This window comes from Gopherus flavomarginatus, chromosome 9 (genome assembly GCF_025201925.1).
Source record: "Gopherus flavomarginatus isolate rGopFla2 chromosome 9, rGopFla2.mat.asm, whole genome shotgun sequence".
Taxonomy (NCBI): domain Eukaryota; kingdom Metazoa; phylum Chordata; order Testudines; family Testudinidae; genus Gopherus; species Gopherus flavomarginatus.
Window position 1 is genome coordinate 74,921,829 of NC_066625.1, and position 27,060 is coordinate 74,948,888.

Below are 27,060 nucleotides of genomic sequence, written 5' to 3' on the forward strand. Positions count from 1 at the left end.
ATACATTCTGATTTAGTCGAGACAGTCCCCTTTTTAAGCCATGTCCCTGACGTCCTGACTTTTTTTGGCAAAACTAGGCATTTGTCCCATTTGCTCTTGCCAATCAGTTGCCAAAAGCAAATGGGACAAATGCCCCATTTTGTCAAAAAAGTGGGGTGCAGCCTGCTAGTGGTGTTTGGAGGAACATTGGGGGTGGGAAACAGTGATACTTGGGGGAGGGAGACGAGTTTGGCCCATTGTGTCTCTGTTATGCCCTGCCCCTGCAGTGGGGCAGTGATGGAGTGTCACATGTCACTCTGCAGCCCAATCAGAGGGCAGTGTGGTTAGGGGCCTAATTCAGACTTTTTTCTCCAGCCAGGCCATGGGGCTGTGACTCGTGGACCCCGGACCCTACCCCACAACCCCGACTGATAAGTCCCTAATGGAGTCCTGCAGCATCCACTTATCCCAGGGCACTGAGTGTGACCTGGCCCTGCAAGTGGTCCCTGGGGCTCCCATGCTGGTCTCATGTTCTTCCCACCCACCGTCCTTCAGGACTGGTCTCCAGAGTCCTGTCCTGCCCAGCCCACCCCACCCCAACTTGTTTCTTTCCCTCCCCTTTCTGCTTCCAGTCATCTGTTTCTGTCACATCCCGGCAGGGGTGCCATTTAGGGAGGGAAATGGGGGCCACTTGCTCCACCCTCTGAGTTTCATACCACCTTCTGCGAGCAACCCCTCAGTCCCCTGTCAGTCACTCCTCTCCCTCATCCCCTCACCAGATGGAAGTTGGCCCCTTGCCATACCAACATCTGAAATAGTAACCCTGCATGCTGGCCTCCTCTCACCTCCCCAGGGCTGCTCTTTGGAGTACCCTTGGTCCCTTCCTTCTAACTGGAGCCTCCTTCCTGCCCCTCTGCTATCTCAGCCCCCAAAGGGGCATCACACTGCTTTCTGGATCATAGTCCAATAGCTTCAACTCCTGGCTCCAAGCCCAAAAGTTCTCACACTTGCACATTCACACCTTACTTTGCTGTCCAGATCCCAGCCTATACTCATTCCTCTTCCCCTTGCCCCCATCTCTGCTACTTGGCCCAAATAGGGGTGCAGAGGAATCAGGGGATGAGTGGTGACTCCAGGCAACTTGGGACAGCCCCATGTGTGCAGTTTTCAGTTTACGGAAATATGGTCACCCTACATATTACCCCAGTCATGTGGCGAAGAAGTAGACTCTGCCTAACTCAACATTCAGAAGAAGTTTATTTGGGGAAAAGACACGTAAAATTCTAGAATTCATTTCTTTTGGAAACATGAAGCAGACTTGAGAGTTAAGCTGGATTTTGAAACTAAATAGTATTTTGGCTAAACACTGCTGAAGTATTTCACTGAAAAGTTAAATCTCTTAGCCAAACTATGTCAAGAGAAAACACAATTAGTTGTTGATAAATATCCAAAAGCTTAATCACTAGGATACATTTTAAAAAGCACAGGAAAAATGTTCAAATTTATTTTATCTACAGCCTGCAGCAAAAGTTTTGCCAAAGGAAATATATTTATATTTAATCAAGATGAATTTAAGAGAAAATAGGCTTGTTTTAAAAGAGCCTGAAAGAATGACACCACCATATTTTTAAAAGCAAAATGATTGTCCTTCTCTCATTCAGTTTTGGCTTCAAGTGAGCAAACCTAGAGCAATGGAAAAATTCACTCTAAGCCCTATATTCTGTGTGCTCTGGATCTGATGTAGGGCCCATTCAAGGCCAGGGAAAGGCTCCCATTGGCTTAAATGGGCTTTGGATCAGGCCATATTTGAGCAGCAGAACTTATATCAAATGTTGCCTTCTCACAAACATGCCTCTGGCTGTAGGACTGGTTTGTAAATATGTTCTTCAGAAATAGTCAGTGTCCATCTATGACTATAAGAGTTGTTCACTAATGATGCCTCACTGTCCTCTCAAAACCAAATGGACTCCGTGAAATACCTCTCAGGGGTCTTTCAGATACCTACACATGACTCTCTAGAGCCACTGGGACATTTTCCCAGGGCACATTCCATTTACATTTGGGCTAAGAGTCTAGAATAGGAGTTACTTGACAAGGGAAAAACATTAGGGCTTCTAGTTGCACCAAAGAGGTTTGAAGTCTGCTTTCAGCAAAGTCAGAGTGAGCACTAGGGAGAGGGATTGGAGAGTCACACACTCGAAGTACTGTAGATTGTGTCATTGTGTGTCCATCAGGACTGTGGGTTTTATGACCAAACAATGAAACTTTTAAATAAAAAAGCTTGGTCTCTGTTACAGCAGTCAGCTGCTAAGCAAGACTCCTCTATGAATATTTTACAGATACAGACCTATAAATTTTATTGTGGTGGATATTTATAAAGTGACCTTTCAAGGATTTAACTATGAATTGAATATTATTCAATATTTTAAATAAGTGGCCTTGTTTTCGTAAGTACAGTGCACCTGGCAGCTCTCGTGGAAAAACCAGCTCACTTATTTAGGTGCCTAAATGTAGATTTAGAGGCCTAAGTTTAGGAACCCTGAAGGGTGGAGGCCACTCCAGCGTGCCCCCTTTCGGTCAAGTGTGGTGCCACTGGTGAGTGCTGCCTCACTTCCATTCACCTAGGTCAGTGTTTCCCAAACTTGGGACGCCGCTTGTGCAGGGAAAGCCCCTGGCGAGCTGGGCCGGTTTGTTTACCTGCCGTGTCCGCAGGTCCAGCCGATTGTGGCTCCCACTGGCCGCGATTCATTGCTCCAGGCCAATGGGAGCTGCTGGAAGCAGCACAGGCTGAGGGACGTATTGGCCGCTGCTTACAGCAGCTCCCGTTGGCCTGGAGTGGAGAACCGCAGCCAGCGGGAGCCGCAATCGGCCAGACCTCTGGACGCAGCAGGTAAACAAACTGGCCCACCAGGGGCTTTCCCTACACAAGTGGCATCCCAAGTTTGGGAAACACTGATTTAGGTTATAAACAAGTCCAGACAGACCTTTTAAATCAAGGAGCGCCCCTTTTCCAAGGGCCTCATTTATTATCAAGAGCCACAAACCTAAGTAGGAGCTCACTCGGATTCATCCAGGGACATTTGTCATCTCTGGCTCCATCTGTCAGGAAATTTTTCTTTCTTGCTCTTGTAAATAATCTCTATTTCTGGAACCCCTCCTAGTACCATCCCTGGGTTACTCCTTTTCAGTCCCTCTAAGCAGGAGTCCGTAGCTCTCCTTTTTGGAGCTGGACTGTATTGATTTAGTCTTTTGTTCTCACCTTAAACAGGATCCCCCTTCTCCTCCGTTCTCCTCTCTGGAGCTAGGTTCTATTAATCTAATCCTCTGCTTCTCCTTAAGCAGGAGCACTTAGCTCTCTTCCCTGGAGCTGAGTTGTGGATTAGCCCAGTTTTTCCCTCTGGTGACCCCTTTCCTTAATTAGGCTTCAGGGTGCTCGCAAGCCTAGCCTTTCTCTGCTGATGTTTCCTGGTGTCTATCCTGCTACGAGAGAGGAGGCAGCCTCCAGTTGGCTCCATGAGAGGATAGCCTTGCCCTGTCCTCTCTGGAAGGCTCCTGGCCCCAAGTCATCAAAGAAACAGTAACAGAATTTCCTCCCGAACCCTTCTCGCTCCTGGGACTGCTTCCTCTTTCCCAGTGTCTCTTGGGAGACAGGTTCTTATGTATGCAATCAGACCTTTGAGCCTCTTAAAGGGCCATGCTACATGATGGGGTGGGCTGACCATTAGGCCCCACTAGCCTTAAGAGACACAAACCCTGTCACAAACCCATTTTTGAAAATATTGGCCGTGACAAATAGCTAGTCTCAGTCATGGTTACTTTGATATCTACCCATCATGATTATTAACCATAGAAATGCTGTGAAACTATGGACCTTTTAGTGTGATTTTTTTATTTATCTGATACCTCACAACTGGATGATTTGTGATAAAGTCTAGTGCCATAGCCCACCAAACCTTTTTGTGCTAGAGTCCTTGAAAGTGCATTAAAATTAGCTGCTTGTTAGCTGGTATATTTCTTCCCTAGGGCTCAAATCATATACTACTACAGTTTAACAGACTGGAAGATATTTAACTGTAAGAATCAAATCAGAGGTTCATACTTTTTTGGTATATGATTGGACTTGCAGTGCATAGTAATCTGACAAACATGTATGTGCAAGTCAATAAGAATGTGAGTCCAATTCTTTTCTGTTTGCCATCTGTTCGTTTGTTCTTTCTTTCAGAAAAAATTCTTTGGACTCATTTTGGAGAGTAACCATTTCTTCTCCCTCATCTCCAATTTTCTTCCAAAAAAAGAACAGAAGTACTTGTGGATACAAACTAACACGGCCACTGCTCTGAAACTTGTCAATTTACTTCCAAGTTACCTTTTCCAGCCACTGCCAATTCAAGACTTATCAAGCCACAGGGAACTTGCTGCATTCTCTTAGGCTGTTGTTTCATCATAGGATTAGAGATGGAAGAGACTTCATAGTTCATCCAGTCCTTTTCCTTGATGATAATGAAGGATTATTTCCCACTGTACATTTTCTAATGTATGAGGCCATGATTTAGCAAAGCACCTATTTATATAAATAAGTATTTTGCTGGCTTGGGGCCTGCTGCTACTTTAGTAGTAGACTGAATAGGCTGAGTGCCTTTTACCCTCACATGTAGAGGATTAAACTTTATTGCCAAGAGAGGGCTGGGAAGGAATTTTACTTCGTGGCATAGACTTTGGGGCTTTCTAACCTTCACTTGGAGCACTGAACACAAGTTACCTGTTAGACTCAGGTAGGTGTTATTGTGCATTACCAATGTTGCATGAAGGTGAGAAAAAGGTAAAGATCAGTGAACTTCAGTCTAGCCTGTTGTCTTCTTTTTTGTTCCGAAGTATGCTCTCCCCCGATAGTGTATCCCTGTCTGAATGTTACATAATCAACGTATACAATATTTTTACGGTAGTGCTTTGAATTTGTGATCTTCTGGTTATAGCAAGGTACTGGGAACCAGGAGTATCTTGGAGGTAATGCTGCTCGAACCACTGAGTGACTCTTTGATTTTTGGAAAGTCACTTGGCTTCCTTGTACTTCATTCAACGCAAGTATAAATTAGGTAAAATACAGGATCTCTTTCAAAACCTGATGCTACTTTTGAACTGAACTTTTCTTTGAAAATAGTGTAACCTTGTGTAATTGTTTATACTATATCTTGGTTTCCCAAATGTTTGGAGCTACTAACTCCCTTCTGGACTAAGAAGTATTTTGCAACACCCTACCTTAACATCTCTAACCTCAAACACGAGCAAGTTATTTGTTGTAACCATTCCAGAAATAATTAACTATAGATGTTAGACAGCAAATTTGAATTACAAAGGTGGCGCAAAATTTTAGCTGAGGCAGAGAAGTATAAATTATACTGTGCAAGTTTGAGTGAATTTGGCCTTTTGTCTCCAAATCAGGCTTTGTTTTTAAGCATTTAAGAAGCTCCAGGAAAATGTATAGTCTTTTATAATCTTTGGCATTTTTAAAATCTGTGTGATTTTTCTCATTATCTTTTCATCATTATGTAGTAAAGTAGTACAGTTTGTTTTGAGAGAGTACACCTTGCTTAGGCTTCCCCCTTGTTAGCTAACACATCACGTAGGCTTAGAGGGGGAATAGCTGATTTATCTTAGGTAATGTAGGTTTGTGTGAAAGGCAGATGTACTTATTGGTACATTCATTTTGTTGTAATGAGTGTTTGGCTCTCAGAAACCTGTGCTAAAGACCTAGAACTTGTCACCATACCCATGTCATGGGCATGAAAGAATTCAGTGAGACTGTTATTTCTTTGAGAGATTCCACTTCTATTTTCTCATCTTCTTGACCTTTCATCAGTAAGAATTAATAGAAGTTAAATCCTAGTGCTGCTGTTTTGATTCTAAACCTCAAATTAATACCAGAAGACATGTTTATATATAAATATGAAACAATTACTTTAGATGTCCAGTGGTTATAGTAAAATAGAATGGAGGGATGTTACGTAAGGTTCAGTTGAACTTTGTAATAAGTTGATTGATGGCTTTACTGCTGCTGCTCAGAACCCTAGCAATGAAATTGACAAAAATTATGTCTCTGTTGCTTTGCAGCAGAAGCAGAGGCAGTCTCTGGAAGAACTGCAAGAATGGGGATTTGGGTATTGGCTGTTGATTTCCTCCTCTCCCATAATCAGAAGCCAGAAGTTTGAATAAGTGAGAATAGTTTAATCCCTCACCAGTCAAGTGGTTCAGGGATAAGGGGAGAAGAGGATTAAAAATAGGGAGAACTTTCCCTTTCATCAGTTAGGGGGCTGGGGAAGTTCGGTTTGAGCAAGCATCTACCAACCTCAGGTTGATACCAAGCTTGGTTCAAGAAGATGAGCACCGTAATAGAAATCCTACCGTCTTCCCATTCTCAGCAGTCAAAGGTGCAAACTGGTCATCTCATCATGTCTCCTGGACCTCACTGGTGGGATCGAATGGCGTTGAAGGGCAAGGGAGACCTTCATTGTTTGGTCTCTGGCTAGCAGGTACCTGGGAAATTTTTCAAATTAATGTTTATCTATTTCTTCCCCTACTTTAAATCTTCTTGCCAGGTATGGTAATGTCTATGCCATATTTTCTCCTTTAATGGCAATCTGACATTTAAAATTTCTTTTTAAAACATTTTACGCAATTACTATTTTTATTATGGTTGCCTACTTTATTATCACCTACTAACTTTCCACTTCATCACAATAATATTTAAGAACAGCATAAAATCTAGTTTAAAATGACTGTTCTAAGTCTGAAGTACATTTATAATCCACCTGACATGTTTAACTTGAAGCTAATAGCATTAAACTGTCTGTTAAGTTTTCTTAAAACACCAGGATGATGTGTAATTGTTTTCTGAAAGTAGAGGCACTTTAAATCTTCAGCTCTCATTTAAGTAATGAGTGTACTGCAGACTAGCCAAGCCATTAAAATTGATACCATCAACTAAAAAATGTGGTGAACGCTCACAAAGTTCTGACATTTGAATGACTGTCTAAGCAAAATATTCATAATAATAAAAGTTTTATAAAGAATCCTGAAAGATCCCATATGGATAAAAATGGACCATGAAACAGACTAGGACATACTGTATTCAAATAAATACATTGTAGGAATGAATGCACAGTAAAGCTGTTCAAATGTTGTTAGTAGAACGGGTTGAAAAAATGTCTAAATTTAGATGATTTTTGGTGAACTTTTTTCTGTTTTTTGACTAGCTGGTAGACTTGTTGAGACTTTTTGGAAATTCTATTGAAAGCTATTCATGAATTTTTTGTGTGTTTTGAACAGAGCTCAGTCAATTAGATTTCAGCATTGGCTTGCCATGACAATTGACTCAGATTCAAGTAGATTATTATTTTTGACCCCAATCTTTGTTATCTATCTCTGTCCTTCAGTTCTATTCGGTGCTTAGTAGCACCCACAATAGTTAAGCAAACTAGTTTCTCTTATAATCCCCACATATAACTTTCTAAAACACTCACCTCTTGGACTGAAATTTTCCATGACTGTAGCCAAAGTTTGCTTGCCTTAATCTAGCAAGTAGTCTTGTATTTCACCCAGTGGCTAACTGCTCATTAGCTTCTGACACTTAAATAAATGTGTGTGTGTGAAACATATTTCAATTTTTCTTGTAACACTTATTAAATTGTTATTTCAGCTTTAAATGTTGGCATCTTATATATTCAAAGCTTAATGATATATGTCTGAATGCTTTGTCGTTTAAATATTTACCTTATAAAGATGGGAAACACAAGTTACTTAATCACTGCATATCCTTCTGGCAAACTTGTTTATGGGAAATTAAGCAATAGTATGTTATATACCTTTTTCTGGGAAGTATGGTGGATTAATTTGGATTCTCTTCTATCCCTGAGCTCAGCAACTCTTTCCAAAATGTTAGCGATTTATAACAATACTTTGCACTGCTCACTTTCAAAGCATTGTACAAATATAATTAACCTTCACAACAGTGTTGTAAAGTAGGTCAGTGAATGTTGTTCTCCACAGTTTAAATCTGGGGAAATTGGGGTAGAAATGTTAAGTAATTTATCCAAGAGCACGGTTCTTAACCACCAATTCTTTGCTCACATCACTAGATTACACTCTTCTCATTTATTCCTGTATTCTCATATAAGGCCTGATCCATAGCCGGGGCGGCTCCAGGCACCAGCGCAGCAAACTCGTGCCTGGGGCGGCAAGCTGCGGGGGGCGGGGTGCCAGTTGCTGTGAGGGCAGAAGTCAGGCAACCTTTGACGGCGTGCCTGCGGGAGGTCCACCAGTCCCATGGCTTTGGTGGCAATTCGGTGGAGAGTGCTGAAGGTGCAGGACCATCAGATCACCCGCAGAAACGCCACCGAATCTGCCTGACCAGCAGACTGCCCGCAGGCACGCCACCGAAGACCGCCTGACTGCCGTTCTTGGGGCAGCAAAAAACATAGAGCCACCCCTGTCCATAGCCCATTGAAATCAATGGAAAATCTCTCAGCCACTTCAAAAGATTTAGGATCAGGGTCATAGTAAACATGTCAAAGGTTGTGACTGCTGTGGGCATATTGGAGCCAGCATGAGCAGACCTTCAAAAGTAGCTGGCTTGACTGAAGCATTACTGAAAACTATGCTTATTTGTATGATGGACTTTAGTGGAAACCCTGAGTTGACCATGACCAGCTAACTAATACATAATCATGTCTTGCCCTGTCTATGCGAGGTGTGAAGCCCTGTTTAAAATCTTGTTTACTAACACACTTTTAAAGCACTACCATTGTGCCTATTCTAGACATGCTTTTTACAAACAATTTCTAGTTATATGATTCCTTAATTTAAAACAATTAAATTAACTTAGTGTTCTTGATATGTGATGGGGTTTATAGCCTAAGCAACTGTCATCCCCTCTTCACTGCAGAACGGGTTCATGGAAAGCAGTAACAATGTAATGTTCTCCAGACCACTTTGCCAGTGATGTGGCCACTGCATTGCTATGAGACACGTTGCAGGCTTCAACCTCTTTGCAAAGGATCGTGGCTCTCTTCCATTCAGTCCAGAGAATTAGTATTAGAACTCTATGGAATGTTTTTGAAATTTTGTAGACCACTACTATATGTAGGGTGTCTATTTCTGATAGATCATTAAGATTACTTACCCTATAATAGATACTTCCATTTCAAGTCAACAGTCCAAAAATCAAGATGGTAGCAACTATCAGCCTTTTTGTAACATTCTCATCACATATACTCAGGACCAAATGGTCAAAATCCTGTGCACAAAATTGTGTGTAAAATACGTCATGTAATTTGCTCGCATGCGGTCACCATAGCTTTGTTGCGATTGTGTGCATGTAGTGTTTGAAAGTTTTGGTGCTTGTCACCAGAAGCCATAAAGTGACCTCTTTGTATCTCTTACAGATAAAAGCAGAGCAGGTGCAAGATGCATACTTCTTGCCTGAGTTTGCACTTTCTCCACAGGGGAGTTTTCTTGAAGATACAACAGGAGAACAATTCCTCATTTACCGCTATGATGATCAGGTCAGTATGCTGTATGATCTACATAAAAACAATAGAGCTTTGTCATATTCACCCCGTAGTGAATTGTTTGAATGTTCCTGTGAAACAAATCAATCATTCATTTTGTATTGCCTTTGGATGGTGCATCAGGTTGGAATACAGTGAATCGAATAACACATTAAACAAGAAGCAAAATTAGAGCAGTTAATTGTAGAAATTAAACAACACTTTGTAGAAATAAAACAAAACATATGGAAAAGTCTTAGAGTTTAATAGAGTGGAATTCTATAATGTTGTGAGGATATTTAATAGAGTTCTGTAGAAGTACTCTAGTTAAAATACATGCAACTAATAACAATTGGTATCCTTTCTGTGGGTCATTTGGACTATCTAAAATAGTTCTATAGAGGGATATCAATTTCTGTTAAGGAAGATGTCTACTGAGATATTTAAAAAACCTACAGAAATCATATTTCATTAAATTCTACATGACTTTTTCACAGGGGAAACTTGTTTGTATGTTAATGCTTTACAGCTGTATAACAACATATAGACAATAAGTGATTTTCATAACACCTCTCAATTTTTCTGAGTTTACACTGTCAATTGTAGAGCCACTATTGGAACTCAGAAGTTTCTGGTTCTGTGCTTAGTTTCCCAAAACTTGCTGCTACTTTTCATATGTCACTTTAAAAAGAAATCGAAAATATTTATTATTTAGAAAGTCTATTTTTATAAAGAAAGTTTTAGTGAATGCAGTTTATATTTTCTAAATGACCAAAATAACTGAATTAACATAATGGGCTGAATTATACTGGGATATGAAGTATTGTATCTTACAAATTATTTGAATATTACTTGGTATTTTGTATTTCTAGCTTGTTTAAGAGGTTGGTGACCTAGCATGTTTTTAAAGTGAATTACAAAGGAACAAACACAGGGAGCATCGTAGTGGATGAAGCAGGGTATCTGGAAAGTAACAAATGTTGTATCTTAATTAAAAAACAGTAATGCTTTCTCCAGACCCCTATAGATAAATTATAATAAACATGGAATACAGATATAAATGTACAGAAAATACATGAAAGAAACCCTGTTAATCTTGGCAAAAGATCTAAAGTAAACCAAGGAAGTATATGGCATGCTGTGGAAATTTACTCATAGCACAATGTGTTCCAGAAACCCATTGAACTCCACATCAAAACTATCTGAGTTGCATTTATAGACATACAGAGTACATTTTTTAATGTGAGCGAAGTAGGAAGATTATTAGAAAACGATGCATGTAAAGTGAAAGAAGAGCAGTTCTTGCCCTTAGGTTGGGTATGCTGTCTGCAATTGATTGCCAGTTTTATTGTGAAGGATGGTCTCATCGCAGTATCCGTTTTGAGGAAAAATATTGTGGTGTTTAACCATTGACTCTAAGGGCAAAGACTGAGATGGGCTTTGTAGCCTCTTCTTGCCTAAAACTGAGTATCTGTTTAGGAAGAGTTAAAGGAGTAGTTAGAATCTGAAAACGTGCTGAACTACTGTAAATTATTTTTTTGAATACTGTTGAAATATATGTACAGTAATTCATACTTCTGTTACCCTGGAGGCTTTTGATAGATCTATAGAGAAGGTACCTAGATGAGATATCCCCTGGACTCAACACCTGGGAAAGCAATAACTTACAGAATAGTAAAACACAGCTGCGGCACAGGCTGCATTTAATGACAAACTTGTAAAAAAACCAGTAAAGATTATACACTTTTTGATAAAAATAGCTTCCATTGAGTGGAGCAATATTTAGAGAAGAGGACAATAAATCCAAACATAATTGCGTGCATTTCAGACACTTTTAATCAGTCACAGTATATGGTGAATACTATAGCTCCTTTCTGAAAACACCTGTTCCAAGACGCATTGCAGTCAGTGGAAAGATTCCTATTAACTTCAATGTGGTCTGGATCAAATCCTGCCTGTGAACAACCTGAGTAGTTCTTCCACAGGTGACATGTAACTCTGGAGCTTGCTTGCAGGAAAGGGCTTGATTTTAGAATTAGTCTGATACTATACTACTTACAGCCTCTCCCAAGAAATTAAAATTAGTCATCTTGAAAATAACTTTGGATTCCTAGAACTCTTAAAATAGTAGACCTACAAATGAAGAACTCAAAAGTCAATACAAATAATAGTACTAGTGCTTTAGAATGGGAATTCAATCCTATAGAATTTTTTAATGTAATATCAAACTGTTTAAATCAAACAGTAATTGCTACAGCTCTATGGCTGAACCTTCTGAGAGTAAATTAGGAACTCTTTTATGATTGGGAAAACTCTTTGGTTGAATTGGTTGGTGATATAAATAAAATAATTTTATAATTAAATCTACTGTTACTATCACTTATGAAGGTGTAGACACCTGTGTGAGATAGGTAGATATTCCTATGAATGAATGTATGTATGTATCTATCTATCTATCTATCCTAAAAACGTGTATATATATAATACAGAATTTACCATATGCCTCTTGGTTAGCTGAAAACTTAAATGTACTAATTCTCTATATTTCATTCTGGAATGGAAGAAACTCTAAAGGCAGAATATGGAATTCTTCACCAGGTAATTCTCTTTGAATTCTCTGGGCTAGATTCTCAGCTGGTATAAATCAACATCAATCAATAGAAATACACCAGTGTCGGATCTGAACCATGATTATATTGGTCAGATTCTTGATATGGTTGCACTGTTGGCAGACCTCAGAAGCACCGTTTCCCACCCTTCCCAACTATCTATGAAATAGTCTGTATCTTGAATTGTATTTATTTTGTATTCAATTTTAATGCTTAGAAAATACGGACAAGTTCAGTAATCAGTTGTTTTAGCATCATCATCACCGTCATGATCCAAGATTAGTTTCCTTATGTTCTCCAAACACAGGAATGTTTCAAAGAAGTTTTCTTTGGCTGTTGTGTGTGATATTTTTCAAGCCGTGAGCCAGTTTAATCTGACCATTCATTCCTTTGTTAGTAAGTAATCTTGGTAAAGTAGAGCTGTTACTTAAATATTCAATAGTATTTGCTATCTTAAAAGACAAGCTTAAAGCAAGTAAGTATTAATGGGAGCACATTGTACTCTGTTCTAGCCCAACAGAATTATGTATGGATATACAACATAGTACGTTTTGTTCTGATTTGGTCTGGCAAGAGTGTGCTGAAATTTTTCTACAAGATTACACTAAACCTTTCACATGTTGGGTTGCTGTGAGTATGCTAAGGAATTATAAGCAGATGAAGTACTTCTTTTAGGTGGCTTGTAAGACCACTGTTAAATATGTTTGATCAAATGTTTTTTCTAAGGAAATCTATGGTTGCAGAAGAAACTGTGTAGGGCCTGCTTGTCCACAGTTAGATATTTTTGTGAACTAAAAATAGTACGTAACATGGTTTCTAGCACATTTTCTCTTTTATCTTCAGGGAAAAATACAGTAAATTAAAACCAGTACATTCAAGGGTTCCGCAAGAGCAGAACCTTGCTCAGACGTAGAAGGATGCATTTTCTAATAGCTCCAGGAATGTTAAATAAGCTACATCTTGCATTGGTAGATTGTATACCACAGTTCAAAATTCTATTGAGTCAATGTCATTTAAATATAACTTAGAATGAAATAAATTTTGGTACGTGGCCAAAGATCTTGCTTGCCCTGAGACATGCCAGACCAGAAAGTAAACTTTACTTCTTCCTCTTCGCGCTGAATTTGCCTTTTTTTTTTTTTTATAAACACATCCCATTTTGAGTTGCTATTTGTACTTTGCCATAAGGAATAGTTTACTTTGCTGGTTTTTTTTTTTCCAGATTCTCAACTTTTAATCTGCTACAAGGAAATATTTTTTTTCCCAAAATACTAGTAGTACTGGAAAGTTTTCTTTCAGAAATAAAATCTTCTTGTTTTCTGACACTTGAGGTACTGCTTTCAAGTATTAAAACCACTCTATATGACAGACCACCAACAAAGACCACAGTGAGAATTTGGTTGGTCAAAAACTATTTGAAGCACCTTCTCACTTCGGTTGGTTGGGAAAGACACCCTCTTTATTCAAAATCTGTCTTCCCTTGTTAAGTGAGAAAAGGCTTTCTTGACTTCTTTGCCTCTAGTGGATCTTACATCTTCTAAGTTTTGTAATATGTGTCATCTTAAACTCCTAACAAGAGAGTCATGATTTTGGCATCAGATGTGGAGCTAAACTGTCAAATCTTGGCAAGGAAACAGTGTTTCTAAACAAATCTTTAAAAACTTTGAGCAGAAAAGATAGTAAATATTAGATTCTTGAGAAATCACCCAGCAAGAAATTAGTATAATGGAAATCTGCACTTGGAGAGTTGAGAGAGTGTGTTTGGATGCTTCAGGTGAAATATAGGCCACTGTGTCTGTTTCCAGTATATGTTGCAATATACAAGTTGGATTTACAAGCAAAAGAAATCTGCCATGAGGTGCAGGTTGCACTAGGGAGACTGAAATATGCCTATGTATGCCTGGTCCTCCAAGAGGACACATATCCTGGCTGTCTTGTAAAATAAAACTTTGGAATGATATTAAAAAGACGATGCAAAAGGGCCATGCAACCCAGGACCTGGAGGATCTCAAGGATGTCAAGAGAAGAATATCTGAGTTCTTTTTACTCTTCAAAGTACATATTAAGCTAAGGTTCATGTAATGACACAATGCTTTTAAGATGCTGTAATCCATAGTAAAACACAGAAAACAGTGTGATAGTTCTCACTTGCAATGGGGTAAAACTGGAATAACTTCATAAGAGTTATTCTAGATTTTCACTGGTGTAACTGAGATCAGAATCGGAGATCAGTGACCACAGCTTGTTCAATAAGCATAGGTGAAATTGGATTATCTCTCAGTTGGACTCATATTCTCTCCAGTGAAACCATGGCTTCCACTTCTGTGTTTATAGTGCATTAGTACATGTTTTCAAACACGTTTCAAAGCTAGCTATATACCTTTGGCCTTAACATGAAATTTAATGACCTGATGTAAATCCTCATTTGCCAGCTCTTATGTCTAATGTGTCCAGGGGCAGTTAGCAACAGATTTGTATTTACTGTATAACATACAAGGTTATATGTATGCAGTGTTGTTGTAGTTGTGTCTATCCCAACACATTAGAGAGACAAGGTGAATGAGGTATCTTTTACTGGACTGGTGAGAGAGACAAGCTTTTGAGCTTACACAGAGCTCTTCTTCAGGTCTAGGAAACTTATTCAGGGTATGGCTACAATTGCAGCTGTACAGCTCTGTGAGTTAAACCCGCCTTCATACAGCTGACTAGGGAAAGCACTGCAGTCTGTCCACACTGACAGCTGACAGCGCACTATCATGGCCCCATTTGCGGCACTTGCAGTGGCATTGGAAGTAATGCATTATGGGCAGCTATCCCACAGAGCACCTCTTCCCATTCTGGTGCTGTGGGTTGTGGGAAGGGGGTAGGGGGTGCGGTGCATTCTGGGTCTGGTCCCAACACCCTGTGACGCATCGCTTTGCATCCCAGCAATCCCTGTATTTCCGTCCACATTTGGCGCCATCTTTCAAAGCCATCTTTCAGTGGTTTCTGTGCAGCACCATCTGTGTTCCGTTTTGGTCTGCGGGAAATGGAGCCCGAACTGTTGAGGAGTATGCTGGCAAGACTTGCCAGCACATCACATTTGGCAGTCAAGCTATTCCTTAAGATCCAAAGTGACAGTGAGGAGTCCGACGATGATATCAAGTCACGTAATGCGTATGACATGAAATTGTTTGTGGCATTCACGGACATGCTCAGCACTCTGGAATGCTGCTTTTGGGCTCGGGAAACTAGCACTGAGTGGTCGGATCACATTGTCATGCAAGTCTGGGATGATGAACAGTGGCTGCAGAACTTTCAGAGGAGAAAAGCCACTTTCATGGGACTGTGTGAGGAGCTCGCCCCACCCTGTGGTGCAAGGACACGAGATTGAGAGCCTCCTTGCCGGTGGAGAAGTGGGTGGCTATTGCAATCTGGAAGCTGGCAACTCCAGACAGCTACCGATTGGTTGTGAACCAGTTTGGAGTTGGAAATTCGACTGTTGGAATCATGTTGCTGCAAGGTTGTAGGGCCATTAATCGCATCCTGCTCAGAAGAACCATTACTTTGAGTAAAGTGCAGGACATTGTGAATGGCTTTGCACAAATGGGTTTCCCTAACTGTGGAGGGGCAATAGATGGGACACACATTCCTATTGTGGCACCACCCCACTTAGCATCCGAGAACGTTAATTGGAAGGGGTATTTCTCTATGGTTCTCCAGGTGCTTGTGGATCACCGTGGGCATTTCATTGACATTAATGCAGGCTGGCGTGGAAAGTCGAAATGCCCATAGTGATCTTTGGAGACCCGACTTACCCGTTAATGCTGTGGCTCATGAAACTCTACACAGGGAGCCTTGACAGCAGCAAGGAACAGTTCAAATACAGGCTGAGCTGGTGCCGAATGACTGTGGAGTGTGTTTTTGGCCGTTCAAAGGGCCGCTGGTGATCTCTGTATGGGAAGCTGGACTTGGCCAAACACAGCATCCCTGCGGTTATATCCACGTGCTGTACCCTCCATAATATTTGTGAAGGGTGAAAGCTTCATTCAGGCATGGACCTCTGAGGTTCAACACCTGTAGGCTGAATTTGCACAGCCAGAGAGCAGGGCTATTAGAGGGGCCCAGTGTGGGGCTGCCTTGAGGGAGAAATTTGAGGCTAAAAACCAGCAGTAATGTCTGGTGCCCTGCACGGGAGTGAAGTGCAGTGGTTACAATGTTAGTAGGAATCAGTGTTCGCTAAGCTGATTTGCAGTGCCTGTTTCTTTCCTGGGCTAAGGTATCTTTTACTTTATGCAAAAATAAAGAATGTTTTCAAAGCCAAAGAATCCATTTATTGAAAAAAAAATTCATGTATTGAAAAGAAACACAACTTCTTGGGAATCAGAGAGGGCAATGGGGTGGGGTGGGAAACAGTACAATCACAGATTAGCCTATGTCCTGTCTGAAGTGCTGTGCAATGAGTGCTGCACTTCAGGATGGCTATACTGCATGGTGATGGGTGTTGAGTGCAGAGGGTAAGGGTCATAGTTTTCAGGGCTGGGTGGTGAAGATAAAGGTGTCAGAGGCAGCTGGTGGTGGTGAGAACCCAGATGTTGGGGAAAGTGGGTTGGAGGTGACATGGGGACACAAGGGAAAGAGTTTTGGGACAAGGGTGGCAGGGCAGGGGGCGCAGTAGTGCTCCACCTGCATGGCTACAAGCGCCTGGGTACAGTTTGCTTGATGCTCCATGATGCTTATCAGCTGATCTGTGCTTTGCTGCCGGTGCTCCGTGCTTTGCCACCTGTGCTTTTTGATTCTCTTTGAGATTGATGCATCACTTCTTGCAGCATCTCTTCTTTGCTTTTTTGCGGTATCTTCCTGAGTCTTTGCAGTCTCTCAGCCGGTGGTAACACGGACTGCTTAGATATCAAGGTTGCATCTGTAAAGGCAAAATGCAACACTTAACAGAGGCAGCATTGTTTATACCAGACTGAGTAATGATTCCTCCACACTTAAGGAGGGCACACCCAGTCTACACAATAGCATAATTTTCCTGTCCCAAAAAGAGCGCATATAACTCACGGGAGCCCCAAAATGGTGAGTAAGGGAGACTGACACGGCTGTACTGTCCTCTGGGTTTCGTTTCATGGCTGTACTGTGCCTTGGGGAGAGCCAACAGCTACAGGGTGGCACCTACACTGGACAGTGTCCCAACATTTTCCACAGGAGTTCGGCCTGGAAGATATCTTGCTGCTGAGGGTGACCTGGGAAGCAAGAGAGGGTCTTCTACTGCAAAGCAGTTTCCACCTGGCCCATATGCAGCTTGCCTGTGTGCAGCAGTGGTCCCCCCCACCCCTCACAGCACAGTGGCGCAGATATGTAAGCCTGACTGGGACAAGGACCATGGTGGCCCTCCCAAGAAACTTGCGCAAGCGCATTGCCCACATTCTGGATGAGACTTTCGAAGAGATTACCGAGGTCGATTACTGCAATATGATAGACCACATCAATGCTCTATTCCGCATCTAGGCATGCATGCAGCCCTAACCATCCTCTGCCAAAGAGCCCACACTGAAAAAATTCCTTCCTGAAAAAAAAAAGCCACTTACTGGGAAACTGCTCTTCTGTTTGTCCTCCACCAAGTACTGTCCGCTGTGATTGGCTACCTTCCTCCTGGCTGAAGAAGAGCTGGCTACATGCCTCCAGGGATTCTGGGGTGTCTCCCCCCCCAGCACCCTCACTCCTGCTTTCCTCCTCCTCCCCCTGCTCTGAAGTTTCCATGGTGGTGCTCGGAGTGGAGGTGGGGTCACCCCCAAGTATCGCATCCAGCTCTTTGTAGAATTGGCAAGTTGAGGGGGGAACCAGAGCGGTTGTTTGCCTTGCGGGCTTTGCAGTAGGCATTCCGCAGCTCCTTCACTTTAATCCTGCACTGCAGTGCATCCCCTTCATGGCCCCTTTCAATCATGGCCCTTGATATGTGCCCAAAGGTATTGTAATTCCTATGGCTGGAGCGCAGGTGGGACTGGACAGCTTCCTCCCCACAAACACTGAAGAGGTCCAAAAACTCACCATTGCTCCATACTGGGGCTTGCTTGGCGCGTGGAGACATGGTCACTTGGAAAGATTTGCTGATTGCTCAGCCAGACGTGGAGTGCTAACAGGAAGGGGATTTTTAAAATTCCCGGGGAATATAAAGAGTGGATCTGACGGTTGGTCACCTGAGGGCAGGGCAGTAGAGTTCAAACTGATGACCGAAGTGGCTAGAACAGGCATTGTGGGATACTGCCGAATACTTCTGGAGGCCAATCAGAGAGCATTAGGCAGCCACACTGGTGCTGCAGCACAGCAGCGGCGGTGCAATAATCTCTATTCCTCTCGGGGAAGTGGAGTACCAGCAGCGCTGTAGCTGCAGAGACACAGCGCTGTACATGCCTTGCCAGTGTGGACAGGGAGTGAGGTACAGTGCTGTGGGTGGTTTTATTGCACTGTAACTCGCAAGTGTAGCCAAGGCCTTAGAGTGTCACAGCTAAACAGATTGTTTAGCATACATAATTAACACATTTCAGTGGACCCTTCAAGGTGAAGTGGCCCATTAACATGCCTTCAGTCATGGGGGGGAAGGTGCAGAGGTTATTACTGGGTTATATATTGTCTCTATTCAGTCCATGATTTTTAGCATCTAGCAAAGTTATGAATTTAAGCTCCCAGGCTCATCTTTTGAAAGCAGTGTGCAAGTTTACTATGAGGATGAAGGCTGATAGGTCAGATAGAGGGTGTTCACCCACAAGTGATATAGTGTGTTTTTGTCTTTTATCATTTTCCTGTGTGAGTTCATTCAAGAGCATAGTGATTGTATGGTTTCACCCTGGAGTTGCTATTGGGGCATTTAGACTGCTGGATGAAGTATACCCCATGTAATAGGCATGCATAGGATCCATGGATCAGATAAGGTGTTTTGTCGGGGATGATGATCATTGTAGCAGTGGAGATACATCTGCAAGTTTTGCATCGGTTGTTCTGCAGGGTCTGGTGCCACTTTGAGGGAGCTTGCGTCTGATGATGAGTTTAGGGGGTTGTTTGAAGGTCAGAAAAGGAGGTTCAGGAAAGATTTCTTTCAGGATGGAGTCCCCATTGAGTATGGGTTGTAGTAGTTTGATATCCAGTATGGGTTCCAGTTTGGAGTGGTAGATGACAACTAAGGGTGTCTTGTTGGAGGGGGGTTTATTTCTGTATTGAATCAGATTCTTTCAGGGTATTTGTGTGGCCCGTTCCATGTTGCTATGTACTTCTCAGGTGGAGTGTTCTTGTTTGGTGAAAGCGGTTCTGAATGTGTTGCGGTATATATCCTGGACTTTCTCCTCTGAGCATATTCTGTGGTATCTTAGTGCCTGGCTGTAGATAACAGATCTCTTGGTTTGTTTGGAGTGGTTACTGGATCTATGAAGGTAAGTGTGGTGATCCGTGGGTTTCTTGTATATGATTGTCTGGACGGTTCCATTGCTGAAGCTGATTGTGGTGTCCAGGAAGTTGATGCTGGTGTGGCAGTGTTCCACAGAGAGTTTAATAGATAGGTGGTGGTTGTTGAAGTTGTGGTGGAAATCTATGAGGGAGTTTAAGTTGTCTGTCCAGACAATGAAAATGTCTTTGATGTATCTCAGATACAGCATTGGTTTCCTGGTGCATTTGTCCAGAAATTTTTCATCAAGGTGGTTTATGAAGAGATTGGCATACTGATGGCTCCTCAGACTTCAAAGGGAGTTGAATAAGGTCATATGTTGGTAAAGCTGTGTAAAGATGTAAACATGAATAGGTGTTCCGTGGTTTGTGAAATTTAATGAAGGATGATTTTAGGTGTTCATTTATATTGACTTCTCTTTTCGCTTTCCTTTACTCTCTGTCTTTTGAGGTTTGTTTTCTGTTTGTTTGTCACTAGTGGTTTGTGAATTTAAAGAAGATCATTTAAGGCCTGGTCTACACTACGTGTTTAAACCGATTTTAGCAGCGTTAAACCTATTTAATGCTGTACACGTCCACACTACGAGGCCCTTTATATCGATATAAAGGTCTCTTTAAATCGGTTTCTGTATTCCTTCCCGACGAGAGGAGTAGCGCTAAAATCGGTATTGCCATATCAGATTAGGGTTAGTGTGGCCGCAAATAGACGGTATCGGCCTCCGGGCGGTATCCCACAGTGCTCCACTGTGACCGCTCTGGACAGCAATCTCAGCTCGGATGCAGTGGCCAGGTAAACAGGAAAAGCCCCGCAAAATTTTGATTTTCATTTCCTGTTTGCCCAGTGTGGAGCTCTGATCAGCACGGGTGGCAATGCAGTCCCAAATCCAAAAAGAGCTCCAGCATGGACCGTACGGGAGATACTGGATCTGATCGCTGTATGGGAAAACAAATATGTTCTATCAAAGCTCCGTTACAGAAGACACAATGCCAGAGGGTTTGAAAAAAAAATCTCCAGGCTACACAGTGCTGCGTGACAAGTGTAACGGGAAGCCAGAGACTCAAATGGACACTCATGGAGGGAGGGAGGGGGTACTGAGGACTCCAGCTATCCCACAATCCCCAGCAGTCTCCAAAAAGTATTTGGATTCTTGGCTGAGCTCCCAATGCTTATAGGTTCAAATACATTGTCCGGCATGGTTCAGGGAATAGATCGTCAATTTACTCCCCCCTCCACGTGAAAGAAAAGGGAAAGAAACAGTTTCTTGACTTCTTTCAATGTCACCCTATGTCTACTGAATGCTGCTGGTAGACGCGATGCTGCAGCAGTGAAGAGCAGTATCCACTCCTCTCCCCTGCCCGGTACAGTACAGACGGTACAGTAGGACTGGTAACCGTCCTTATTACACTGGTCTACAATTTTTGAGAAGTCATCTGCTTCAGAGATAAAATGTGATATTTTATTATGTATTTTGATGTGCTGAATTCAAATATGACAATTAAAACAACTTATTGGCTATTGTTTCTAAGATATTTAAGTTTTTACATTTTATGTCTATGTATATTGTGTAGATAGTAGAGTTTTAATCATAAATTGTAAACCTAGGTCTTTTCATGTGTTCATGGTTGCTTTACATGATAATATTTCACCTGTCCTGTTTATGTAACCCTTTAAAAATCAGCAAAAAGGTTCTATAAATAAAATTTATTATGAAACAAAAGGCAAAAAACTTTTATGTACATAGTTTAGTCCTATTCAGTGTCTACTCGGCGCTTCTTGGCTTGTCTCTTGTATTCATGAAATGGAGCATCTCTTGTCACTGTCCAGCAATAGTCTGCAAGCATTGATGGGCTCCATTTGTCCTGATAGCCTGCCAGGAGATTCCACTACTGTAGTCTGGAGCCCAACAGCTCTGCCTTACTCTTGGGTAGTTCCAAATCCCTGACAAGGTCATTCAGTTCACCTTGTGTAATGAGGTGTGGTTCAGAGGAGGAGGATGGGAGAAAATGTGGGTCCTGTGACATTGATGGTTCAGGACCAGAAGTTTCATCCTCTTCCTCTTCCTCATCTGACTCAAGTGAGAATGACTCTGGTGCATCAGGAACCGGCAGTCCTTCTCCGTGGGGTACTGGGCGTATAGCTGATGGAATGTGGATAATGCACAGTCCACTTTTTCTTCTTTGACACATCCTTCCCAACTGGAGGCACCATGCAGAAGTAACAATTGCTGGTATGATCTGTTGGCTCTCTCCAAATCATTGGCACTGCAAAAGGCATAGATTTCCTTTTCTTGTTCAACCACTGGCCAAGATTTGTTGCACAAGTGTTGCAGCATATGTGTGGGGCCCACCTCTTGTCCTGATCTCCAATTTGGCAGCCAAAAGAAAGGTGATAGGCTTTCTTAACCATAGTGGTTATACTGCGCTTTTGTGATGCAAAAGTCACTTCACCACAAACATAGCAGAAGTTATCTGCACTGTTCACACAAGTACGAGGCATCTCTGCTCACTTTGGCTAAACAGAAATGTGTCCCTTTTGCAAAATCAAACACTGAGAAATAAGAGAGCACGACACTTATGATTTCTAGAGCTGATCTAGGGCAATTTGTTCAGCAGAGTGATGTAAGCTTTGTTATGATTGCATCATCCATGACTTCTAGGAATAACATGATGCAATTCATATCACGTATGACGCAATACCAGCTTCAGATTGCATCATTCATTGTTTTGCCCAAAAAGCAAGTACTGCCCAAACCCAGTCATAGATTTATTCATAGATCCAGTCAAAGATGTATTTTAGTCATTTCTGGTTTAAATTGAGATCCCTTCCCTTTATAACTTACTTATCCTCTGCCATTCCCAAGTCAAGGGTCGTCTATACTGACCCAATAGCATATCTTGAAAACTAGAGCCAATCAACAATTTTAAGCATCATTTTTGTTCTCAGTGACCCAGAATTAGTAAAGTTGGACTACATTTATTTCAGAAGCATTTTGGCTGTAGAGCAGTGTTATCAACCCGTGAGTGCTCCTGGCTGGCTTCAGGTGAGGCTGGCCAGGGGCGCCTGGGTGAAAATAGGAATGATTCTCGGTCATTCCCATTAGATGGTACAGAACAGCTGGTAACGGTCCTCATCATAGCAACTGGGGGCTGAGCTCCATCAGCCCCCTCCCTTTCCTGTGTAAAGAAAAGATTCTGTCCTGCCTGGACTATCATAGCAGCGGCACGCTGGGCTCCTCTCCCCTGCTCCGCTTAATGTCCTGCCTGGACTGTCGTAGCACCAGGAGGCTGCCTCCCCCTCATTTCATCTCACTAACAAGTCATTGTTTCTTATTCCTGCATTCTTTATAACTTCTTGACACAAATGGGGGGGACACTGCAACAGTAGCCCAGGAAGGTTAGGGGAGGAGGGAAGCAACGGGTGGGGTTGTTGCAGAGGCACCCCCCGTGAATGGCATGTAGCTCATCATTTCTGCGGGATCTGACACGGAGCAGCTGTGCTGTCTGATACACTGATTCTCTAGTACACTTGCCCCATATTCTAGGCAGGACTGACTCTATTTTTAGAAACCATAAAGGAGGGATTGACTCGGGGAGTCATTCCCAGTTTTGCCTTTGCGCCCCCAGCTGATCTCAGCCAGGGGCACCCATGATAGCAGCAAACAGCACAGAAGGACAGATAACCATCATCTCATTGCCATTTTACACTGGCAGCAGACGGTTCAGAATGACTGATAACTGTCTCTGCTATCATGCAAAAGCAAATGAATGCTGCTGTGTAGCGCTGGAGTATTGCCTCTGTCCGCGGCATCCAGTACACATACGGTGACTGTAAAAAAAAAAAAAAAAAGAAAAAAAAAAAAAGCTGAACGAGCTCCATGGTTGCCGTGCTATGGCGTCTGCCAGGGCAATCCAGGCAAAAAGGGCGCGAAATGATTGTCTGCCGTTGCTTTCCCGGAGGAAGGAATGACTGACGACATTTACCCAGAACCACCTGCGATAATGATTTTTGCCCCATCAGCCACTGGGCTCTCAACCCAGAATTCTAAGGGGCGGGGGAGACTGCGGGAACTATGGGATAGCTACGGAATAGCAACCCACAGTGCAACGCTCCGGAAATCGACGCTAGCCTTGGACCATGGACGCACACCGCCGAATTAATGTGCTTAATGTGGCCGCGTGCACTCGACTTTATACAATCTGTTTTATAAAACCGGTTTATGTAAAATCGGAATAATCCCGTAGTATAGACGTACCCTAAATTAAAGAACTTTAAAGAATTAAATTAAAGAATTTTAGTTCCTTAATCAGCTGAAATGTGTTTTTGATTTGGGGAATCAGGAGCTGGGGCTGGGAGGCATCGATGAAAGACTAATGAAAATCACTTACAGTTCAAGGCAGATTTTGTCTCATGAGTTGATATACTATAAATCAAACATGATAGCCTTATCTGAAGTTTTAGATGTGTTTATGTGTGTTTAGGCTAACTGGTTGGCTGCATTTCAGTTACCCACTTGTGGGTAGTTTCTAGCTAGCTTATACTTGAGTAATTAAAGCAGTAGTAGTATACTCTTTGCATGGTAGATTGATGAGCTAAGTCCTCTTTTTTAACAAATGTTAGTTCTTTTGGCAAAGTGGATTGTGGATTGATAACTCCTTAAGCTCTGACTAACATTTTTAGGTTCAAGGGTTTTGTTGTTTGAAGTTTTATAATATAAATGCCACATATAGTAATCAGAGACTTTTCTTGATTTGGTTTTGTTCATGTTACTTAGGCTTGGCAGAATTCAATTGTAATTTAAAATTTTTTTTTGACAGATAATATAGATTTTTATTTTTAAGTATAGTTTTCTATTTTTATTAATTTTAAATTTTCACAGCTGTGGGAAGTTATAGGGGGTCAAACAGTGCCGGGGAGGAGGGGATGGAAGGGTTTCCAAACCTAGTGTTACTGTATAAGTTATCATTCTGGAAAAAGATCACTGCAATTGGACCCTTATGCGCTGCAGCCAGTGGGCCTCTGCACAGGCCCCTTTGCAAGATCAGTGCGTTAACATAGAGTTTGAAAATTATAATGTAATTTGATCAGGAAAACCCTATGCCTGCTTGAAAATATAGTTAGCCAGTTATAAATTCTATTATTTTAAGGTTTGGTTAAATAAATGCCTGCCAGAAACAGCAGGTAACAGTTTGTTCCTTTTCCCATTAAAGTCAGTTTTGGACCAGAAACTTGGCCTTCTTCTTCGAGTGATTGCTCACATCCATTCCAGTTAGGTGTGCGCGCCGCGCGTGCACGTTCGTCGGAAACTTTTTACCCTAGCAACTCCAGTGGGCCGGCAGGTCGCCCCCTGGAGTGGCGCCGCCATGGCGCCCAATATATATCCCTGCCGGCCCACCCGCTCCTCAGTTCCTTCTTACCGCCGTGTCGGTTGTTGGAACTGTGGAGCGCGGCATAGCTGTCCTCCACGTCCCTAGCTCTCCTCGTTATCTCTCAATTACCTCTCGTACTGTTATAGTGTTAATTAGATTGTTAAGTGTAGTTAGATAGTAGTTAAGTTAAATAAGTTGTAAATAGTTCTTCGCCGGGGGCTTAGCCCTTCCCGGCACCCGGCACCGGGCTCATGCCTGGTTCGCCGGGCTTCAAGCAGTGTGCGGCCTGCAAGAAGCCTATGCCCACCAGCGACCCCCACGACGCGTGCCTGAAGTGCCTGGGGGAAGCGCACAGATCGGACAAGTGCTGCATCTGCAAGGCTTTTAAGCCAAGAACAAAGAAGGAGAGGGATCAAAGACTCCGAACTCTCCTTATGGAGGCGGCACTTGACCCGGCGGCTTCGCAGGCCGTGATCTCGGCGCCGGCACCGGAGCGCACCGGCACCGAAAAGACTCCCCGGCACCGACCTTCTCCGGCACCGGGGACAGAACCGAGGCCGTCGAAGACTACTTCTCCGGCCAGGCAGACCCGACTGGAGCGCCCGGCCTCAACATCGGCCGCGGCACCACCGGCACCGTTGACTCCGGGCCCGGCGGGTCCGTCGAGTCCGGTGCCGCCAAGCTCCCCCATGAGATCTGGGGTTGAGATATTGGTCCCGTCCACGCCGGAGTCCTTCGCCTCGGCTCGGGACCTCATAGCCCTGACTGAGCCCACTCAGCTGCCACCCCCGGTACCTCCGGTGCGGGTCGTGTCCAGAGGCAAGCCCATGATGTCGGCACCGTCTCGGGACTCACGCTCACGATCGAGGTCCCGACGCCACGGTCGCTCCAGATCCCGCCGCCACTCGCAGTCCCGGCACCGCTCCCCTCGGCGGTACCGGTCGCACTCGCGGCACCGGTCGGCCTCAAGACGGTCGCGGTCGGACTCCAGCCGCCGATACCGGCGCCGCGACTCCAGGAGCCAGTCCCGACGTTACTCACCGCACCGGTCGACCTCCCGGCACCGAGCTGGTGGCAGGTCCCGGTCCCGGTCGACCTCCCGGCACCGCGTCGGTGGCAGGTCCCGGTCTCGATCCCGGCACCGAAGCGACGGCCGGTACCGGTCCAGATCCCGGCAACGTGACAGAACCCGGTCCCGGTCCCGATCCCGGCACCGTTACTCCCGGCACCGGTCCCCGGCACCGAGACGTTCGCCCGTGCCGACCCGCGCGGACCCTTACCAACCAGGGTCAGCTCCGCCGTGGCCTTCTAGACAGCCGTCGGTCTCTTCCCAAACGGACAGCGGGTATGCGCTGGGCACCGACCGGCAGGCGGCGCTATTTGGCGATCCGCCTCAACAAGACCAAGGCCCGCAGCAATGGGGGTTCTGGACACCCTGGGCATACCATCAAGCCCAGGGGCCCCAACAGCTCCCTGCTAGGCCTGCGACGGCGGAGCGCAGGGCACCGGAAGCTTCATTGTCTCGCCCCCCTCCCTCCCCGGATGGGGAGGAAGGGTCCAAGCAACAAGATTCCGCTCTGGCTCCTGAGGCAGAGGCGAGGGCCGAGGGAGACCCTCCATTAGACACTCTCTTGCCAGGGGTCTCCTCATCCTCCTCCCCTGATGAAGCGGTGGCTGGTACCTCCTCCAACAGCCCCCCCCCGCTGGATCTCAGGGCGCACCAAGACCTCCTCAGGCGAGTAGCTCAAAATCTGAGTCTGCAAGCCGAGGAGGTCTCCGAAATAGAGGATCCGATTGTCACCATCCTCTCAGCAGATGCTCCCACCAGGGTCGCCCTGCCCTTCATAAGAACCATCCAGGCAAACGCCAACACCATCTGGCAGTCTCCGGCCTCCATCCCCCCTACTGCGAAGGGCGTCGAGAGGAAGTACATGGCCCCTTCTAAAGGCTATGAGTACCTCCATGTGCACCCGACACCGTGTTCCCTGGTGGTTCAATCGGTGAACGACAAAGAGCGTCATGGGCAGGAGGCTCCAGCCCCCAAATCCAGAGAGGCCAGGCGAATGGACCTCCTCGGCCGTAAGGTATACTCGGCTGGGGCGCTGCAGCTCAGGGTTTCCAACCAGCAAGCCCTGCTGAGCAGATAC

General features: G+C 43.8%; 1 protein-coding gene across 3 annotated transcripts in view; it reads left to right on the forward strand.

Moving 5' to 3' along the window:
- The window catches only part of ADAMTSL3 (ADAMTS like 3), a 293,413-nt gene that overhangs the window by 36,560 nt on the left and 229,793 nt on the right, over positions 1-27,060 (forward strand). For all 3 annotated transcript variants that reach the window (XM_050966620.1, XM_050966618.1, XM_050966619.1), the window contains exon 3: positions 9,417-9,536. In XM_050966620.1, the coding sequence (XP_050822577.1) occupies positions 9,417-9,536 (120 nt within the window). The remainder of the gene's footprint in view (positions 1-9,416; positions 9,537-27,060) is intronic.